Source organism: Myotis davidii, unplaced genomic scaffold (genome assembly GCF_000327345.1).
Source record: "Myotis davidii unplaced genomic scaffold, ASM32734v1 scaffold993, whole genome shotgun sequence".
Taxonomy (NCBI): domain Eukaryota; kingdom Metazoa; phylum Chordata; class Mammalia; order Chiroptera; family Vespertilionidae; genus Myotis; species Myotis davidii.
Genome location: NW_006285483.1, coordinates 644,749 through 652,274, shown reverse-complemented (window position 1 = coordinate 652,274; position 7,526 = coordinate 644,749). Strand labels below are relative to the sequence as shown.

General features: G+C 39.1%; 1 protein-coding gene across 1 annotated transcript in view; it reads right to left on the bottom strand.

The window, feature by feature from the left end:
- Window positions 1–2,063: 2,063 nt before the first annotated feature.
- Window positions 2,064–7,526, bottom strand: part of GGNBP2 (gametogenetin binding protein 2) — a 50,894-nt gene continuing 45,431 nt past the window's right edge. The window contains exons 9-13 of the mRNA XM_015559056.1: window positions 5,945–6,092; window positions 5,244–5,369; window positions 5,013–5,161; window positions 4,172–4,420; window positions 2,064–2,699 (exon numbers count right to left, since the gene is read on the bottom strand). Coding sequence (XP_015414542.1) covers window positions 2,496–2,699; window positions 4,172–4,420; window positions 5,013–5,161; window positions 5,244–5,369; window positions 5,945–6,092 — 876 coding nt within the window. The 3' untranslated portion in view covers window positions 2,064–2,495. The remainder of the gene's footprint in view (window positions 2,700–4,171; window positions 4,421–5,012; window positions 5,162–5,243; window positions 5,370–5,944; window positions 6,093–7,526) is intronic.

The window sequence follows — 7,526 nt, the reverse complement described above, 5'->3', positions numbered from 1 at the left end:
CATCTCGCCGGAGGGCGTAGCAGCCCGGCAGTCCCGCCCCCCGCGACGCCGCGCAGACATGGTCCCGCCCCTTCCGGTCCCGCCTCGCTCCCGGCGCAGGGAACTGTCCGTTCTATGGGGTGAGGGCCTGCGCTGGAGGGTCCCGGGGTCGTGTGGTCCGGCTTCCCAGGTGAGCTCTAACCTTGGGGCAGGGAAGCCGACGTGTAGCAGGAGTTTGCTCCAGGCCGGAGGATGCACGTACGTACCCTCGCCGCATGCTCAGTAGCCCTTCCTGTTCCTGACCCAAGGCCAGGAAGAGAAATTAAGGGCACTTAAGGTGACTCCAACGCCCTTCTAAACCAGCCGGTGGCTGATGGGTGACCTTGGGGGGACTCTCAATCCTACTAACCAAGAAGTGATGGTTAAAAATGGAAACACCTCCAAGTACATGTGCACTGGGGGATTCTATCCCAATGGACTACTTCCAACTGCCCTAGACCTTCTCATTTTCATTGCAGCAAATATATAGATGAAACCAATAGCTAACTTTTATTGGGCATTTACGGTGTGACATGCACTTTTAAGCATTTCAAATATATTAATATGCAGAACAGCCCTATGAGATAGTACTTACTAATACTTTCATTTTTGAGATAACTAAACTTAGTTAAGACAGAAAGGGGTAAAGCATGGTTTGGACCACAGAGGATGTGCTCCTTAAGTGCCTTCACTCCATTCTCCCTTTTGTCTCTTCCTGGTTTGTTGGTTTTGCTACTTAGGATATATTTCATCAAAGCACTGAAAGCTGTGCCTCCTGCACGCCCCCCACTGGGGATCAAGCCCACAAACCAGGCATGTACCCGTAACGGGAATCGAACCAAGGACCCTTCACTCTGAAGGCTGACGCCCAAACCAGCTAGGGCCATATCTGCATCCTTAATATAGCCATCCTTCCAAAGAAAAGATGTATCCATCTAACTACTGGAATCCCTCTAATGCAAGCAATGGAATAAGCACGTGGCTAGCCTATTCATTCAACAAGCACTCATGTATTTGGCCAGCAGGGCAAAAATTAACACAAAACCAGCTCTTGCTTTCAGGGATCTCAAGAGGAAACTTGACTGCAACAGGTGGTGGAGCAGGGATTGGAACCAAAGCCAAGGGCTGTGGGAGGCCCTTGGTCAGTCTTTATGGATTCCAGGATGAAAGCAACAGGATCAGAGAGGAATCATGACTCATTTTACCTCTGCCCCAATCCCTATACAACACTAAGATTTGAAAAGACAGCTCAAGAGGTGGATCAAAGAAATGCCACCAACTATAAAAATTAAATCTCATTAGGCTTCTGATGTTGCCCACTGAAATTTGATTAGAAATCTGATTAAACAGTAGAAAGCCCATAAAATTCACTCCATCCCCATTGCACGGAGGTATTGGCAGTCCCACCACCTGTATGCTGCCCCCCAAGTATTATCAACATGCAGACAACAAAGCTCTAAGCATATGTGTTTATTGAACTACTGACTCAACTTTTTAAATAGCAGCCAAATGCTACTCCTAGGGGAATCTCTCCTTCAGCATTCAGACAGCTTGTGAAAGCAGTGAACTGTAATGCCACAGTAACTTTATTGTTGCAAACCACGTAAGGACATGCACTTATGAAGACCACAATGTGGTTAGCTCTCAGTGCAGCCTTCTGATCCCAATTCTACCCACTGAATAATTACTTAATCAGGCAATCCTTGCTTGAAATTCTGCCAAATTTTGTTTTCATTCTTCTAGTTCAGTATGAACCTCTGAAGTTAAGGTGCTTTGTGTTATGTATAAGGGAACTTTAAATAATGGCAATTAAGTCTATGAGAAAGTTAGATGCTGGCCAGTGTTAAAAGATAAATATACAAAAACAAAAGATTGGAAGCTGCTTTTCTCAGCTGTCAATTCTAAAATAAGGATTTTGTCAACTATCTGTCTCTGTCCTCATTTGCTCTTTATCCTCTCTAACATCAACACTGGCCAAGTACCAAGTCCACAAGTGGCAAATATTAAAATAGTGCCACACATTAAGCAGAAACATGTACACCAAATTTTACTGTGCATATTAATAAATATTCTTTATTTAAATTTTGCACATTGCGCTTTAACAGTACATCCAAACATTTCGCAAGTGGATGTCTACTTTGTAAAACCATATATTCAGCTCATTGTCATTTCTGTACAGAAGTATAAGTACAACATTACTTTTTGCCACTAAGTTGCTTTAGTAAGTCTCACAGGAAGAGAAACATTTAGTGAAAGAGATGGCTTAAATCATATGGCAGGCCTGTGCAGCCACTAAAGACACAAGCCTAAAGAAAGAACAAACTAATGAGGTTACCTCCACCATCTCCCAAAACAAAGAATCACATTGATTTAAGATAAAATTTTGCTGTAAGTCACTAAATTAAGAGGTTTTTTGAAAGAGAAGGCGCAGTAGTCATCTTGAGTGTTTCATTGAAAGACAGAGCTATTTTATTTATTTAATTTGCTCCAGCCGTTGTCAACCAGCCACTACAAATGGGCCTCTTGTGATCATTTAAGCGGCAGTATTTATTAAATTTCTCCTTCAGATGCTGTCGGTATTGTTCTCTATTGCTGTAGAACGACTGGTTATTGGCCATAAATGACTGTATTTCATCTTGTGAGATAAAGATTTCCTCATCTGAAGTACATTCAGACTCATCCTGCAAATTAAAGGAATAATTAAGACTTTGATTTAAAGAATGCAAAATGTTATGCTGATGGAGGACAGCTAAATATTAAAAAGCAGTCAAGCTTTTAGTTTCAATTCAGTAAAATAAAACCTTTAATTGGAATGTTTACAGAATAAGCATAATGTTATTCTGTCTTAGAAAGTACTAAATGAGAATCAAATTCAACTCAGTTTGATTTGGTTTGAAACTCTGGATCTAACATTTTTCCTAGAAGCCTATAAGGAGCATAGCTGATACCAACATATCTTCTTTCTGCCTTAAAAAAAAATGACTAATTAGAGATGGTTATAGCTAAGTTACCAAATTTTAAATAACCAGACTTATCTCTAGTTGATTTTAAGCTGAAACTTTTATTTCTACAAATTAAGTGAAATATAACCTTTATTAACTTTGTTACACAGCAACATCTAACTTTATAACCTTATGAAAAAGAAAAAACTAGTATTCTATAGATCATTTGGTTCCATTAAGATCCTATAGAAAAGACACCACCCTTCTCCTTCCTTCCCCCTCCTCTAAGCCCCACACAAGCTATGCACGATATCACTTGGAATCAGGTATATATACCTCATTTCAAGTATCAAGAACTAGAATCAATTATAAAAGGTTTTCCATGTTCAGTTATGCTTTTATCATGCATGACCTAAAGGGAGTAACCTAAAAATATGGGCTTTCGTTCAGATTCTGGTCTGGAAGGGTGTCTACTATATAAATTGCCACTCAGAAAGGCAATTTCCTTACAATAACCCTCCTCTTGAAGGAGGCAGATTCCTAGACATGATGCTAACTCTACCCTCATCTCCCAACTAGTTTCTTCTACCTTTGAGAGAAAGGAGAACAGGGAAATGTACTTCTGAGTAGCTGCATAAACCATGAGTGGAAGAACAAAAATGAAGTCACCAAAACAATAATGAAATAATTCTCTTAATTTCCCCCACTTCCAACTTTAACCCTTTGCGGTTGTTTGTCTACTCTCAGCCACCAAAGCTTTTTTACCGTTCCAGTCGTATGTCTGCTCTCAGCCACCACAGCAAGGAACCGTACGAATCTTAACTCTATTCATTCATGTATCAGTCCATAATTTCTCTGAAAGCTCTTAAGTGTCTAAACGACCTTGTCACGAACCAAAACATTGCCCTGACAAATCGGATTTTTATTGTGGCACCTTGAATACTGACTCTGACGTAGAAAGTGATAACGTTTGTAGTGATTCTACTAGTAGTGACGTAGTTCCAAAAAAGAATTAATAAATCTTGTTTATCCTTCATAATCTTGTATGTTATGTATCACTCTCTTTCAATGGAAATTAATTCCGACCAGTACGGCACCCATGTCCAAATTTAATACGACCGCAAAGGGTTAAACCCTCAAAAATTCTGTCCACTCCCACTTCTAGCCATGGGCACTCAGTTATCCACAATAAGACATCATAGTTTACTTACAAGGAGTTCAACTAAGCTCTTGGCACCTTTTCCAGAATCAGGACCAAATGACATTTCTGTAGGTTCTGCAAACTGTGGTACATTTTTTCTATGCTCAAACCAAGGCAGTGGCTGCCCACCCTTTTCAGAGCTACAACAGCTTTCAGGATGTGCATCTTTGGTCTTGTCACGGTGGAACACTGTGTGCACGGTATTTCCTGAGGTCTCTCGATTTCCTGGATCTGTAATACAGCTTCCAAGCTTTTGGATCTAAAACCATAGCAAAAAGATTTCCCAGGTAAGAAGGCAGTGATTAATAGCAAAAAGCCCCAATAGTGCATTAAATTTCTAAAAAGAATAATGAATAAAAGCAGCAGCTGAAATTTATTAAACACTGCATACTGGGCACTATGCTAACCCAGCCATATAATCTCATTTTATCTTCACACTAGAGGCCCAATGCACGAAATTCATGCAAGGGGCTCGGCCATCGTCCGGAAGGTGTCGGCTGTCCGGTCTAATTAGCATATTACGATTTTATTATTACGGAAGATAACTTAATCTGAGGGGGACCTTTTTCTCCATTTTACAGATGGAAAAGTATGATCAAGCAAGCTTTCAAAGTATTATGAAAAGAATGAATTGGATTTATGACTCTCATGGATTGTTGGACAAATGACCACATCAGACACACACCCAAATCACAAGATAAGCAACCAATGGAACTGCATAAGATACTCATTCTTAAAAAAACAGTAATAGTAAATCCTAGCAGCTAAGCTGCACACTTGCCACACCAAGGAAAAGAGGCTATTCCCCCCTCAACCGCAAAGGCTTCAGAATTGCAAGTTATGACACTAACATGTTCATCACATTTCAACATCTTGCTTTTCTTTTTCTTCTTTTTATTTTTTCCTTTGGTGTTGTTCTCTTCGGAATTTGCCCAACATTCAACACAACTATCACCATCATCCTCTTTGTCTTCACAGTGATGAACACAGGAGTCATCACCTGCAGAAATCAGTAATCTCTTATTTATGTGCTTAAATCAGCCATGTAGCAGAAATAATTGGGAAGCTTAATCTGAACCTACCGTGTTCGTCATGATTACAAATGCCTTCAGTGCAGGCAACATCTGAACCCTCCCGGGAACCTGTTTCACTCCCTTCCATGCTAGATGAATATCCACAATCACTACCATTACAGTGTGGAGATAAGCCTGAGAATTAATTAGGTGACAGTTACAATTAACATACCAATAAATATGTTAAGACAAAATGTGAACTATTTAAGACCATAGAAATTTTTCAAAATTAATGATTAAAAGTAGAAAGTAGCCGAAACCGGTTTGGCTCAATGGATAGAGCATCGGCCTGCGGACTGAAAGGTCCCAGGTTCGATTCCGGTCAAGGGCATGTACCTGGGTTGCGGGCACATCCTCAGTAGATGTGCAGGAGGCAGCTGATCGATGTTTCTCTCTCATCGATGTTTCTAACTCTCTATCTCTCTCCCTTCCTGTCTGTAAATAATCAATAAAATATATTATAAAAAAAAAAAGGTAGAAAATAAATTAATAAAAACACAATTAGGGATTTACAATTTCTTCTTTTTATCAAATACTACTAACAAATCAAACACCATAAAGGAAAAGGAAATATTAAGTGTCTGACCAAAGGATACTTTTGGTACTATAAAGCAATTCTTGAATTCTAGGTTACAGCATTTCTAAAAGCTTACACTTAAAAGGAAAAAATAAACTTGAGTTAATTTTAAAAAGAAATTGTATTTACTTACCTTTCTTTATTTTAGGGGACCCCAAAAGATTGCCACTGCTAGGACAGGTACATGATGTATTTTCGTTGGTAACAATTACTTCTACACAACTATTACCATCTTCAGTGCTGCCACAGGCTTTACAGCTGTTTTCTATGAAGTCTGTTTCCTTTAAGGATCAGCATTAAGAAACAGTTTTAAAAAGGTTTACCCCCATAATGGCTACACTTACATTAACTAATTAGATAAGTTACGAGGCTAACAATAAAAAAACTACTCTCACAAAAAAATATTAATTCACTTCAAGACTTTGAACCAACTAAAAGCAAGTCGAGTTAATGGTTCCTTAGGTCAAAACTATTTTCATCGTAATACTAAGATGTAATCTGCTCTTTCACTGTATTGACACACTGATGATACAAAAGCAACAGTGGAAAAAGTTCCTGGGGCTTTAGCAACACAAATCAAGGCAGTGGCAACCAAAGTGTACTAATAGTCACTGTATTCTTCACTTGTCAAGCACTCTCAGGAGACAGATATTTCACTTTTAAATGTCTTTGAAGCAATAAAAATATTAATTTTATTAAATATAAACCCATCAGTAAATGTCTTTTTAAGAGCCTGTGTGACAAATGGGAAGTACACTTGAAGCACTTTTGCTGTACACCAAAATATAATCACTATCTCAAGGAGAAGGTACTTGTGCCAGTTTCAATTGAAAGCTAAATTAGTTGCTATTTTTCCTGGGTCATCAATTTACTTGAAAGAAAGAATGAAGACAAACTATGGTTACTCAAACCTTGGCTATTAAAAGGCATTTTCTCAAAAATGAAGTTAAAAAACAAAAATGAAGTCAGCCCATCACTTTAAGGAAAACAATGAACAGTATTTGTTGTCAATGATAAAATTCACCAAGCTTTCAAATTCAACCAGAATTCTGAAACTTGCATATGCAAGCACAATGAGCTTGAAGCTTCCCAGTACTTAAAAATCTTTCTGATGAGATCAGCAATGGTTTTAATGTGATTGATTATCTGGTATTATATAATGAAATGTCAATACCTGGGGAGATAATCAGTGAACCAGTATCTTTCTTTTAAAAAAAAAAAAATTATATAGATCAGAGAGAGAGAGAGAGAAAGAGAGAGAGAAACATCAATGATGAGAATCATTGATCAGCTGCCTCCTGAATGCCCCCTACTGGGAATGAAGCCCAAAATCCAGGCATGTGCAGATTGGGAATGGAACCATTACCTCCTGATGTGTAAGTTGAAGGTTAACCACTAAGTCACACCGGCTGGGCTGAACCGGTATCTTTCAAATAACCTTGCATTCTGTTGCAAAATCATGCATGAGTAAAAGATCTATTCAAAGTGCAAGACTTTCTTCATATGCTTCAACCAGCAAGAGAAAAACAGACTGAATGCAGAAGCAGATATGAGAATCCACCTGATTGATTCCTTTAAGCCAAATATTAGAGATTTGCAAAAATATAAAATAACTAGGGGCTCGGTGCACGAAATTCGTGCACTGGGTGGGGGTGGGGGGGGTCCCTCCGCCCAGCCTGCCCCCTCTCACATACTGGGAGCCCTCAGGCGTTGAC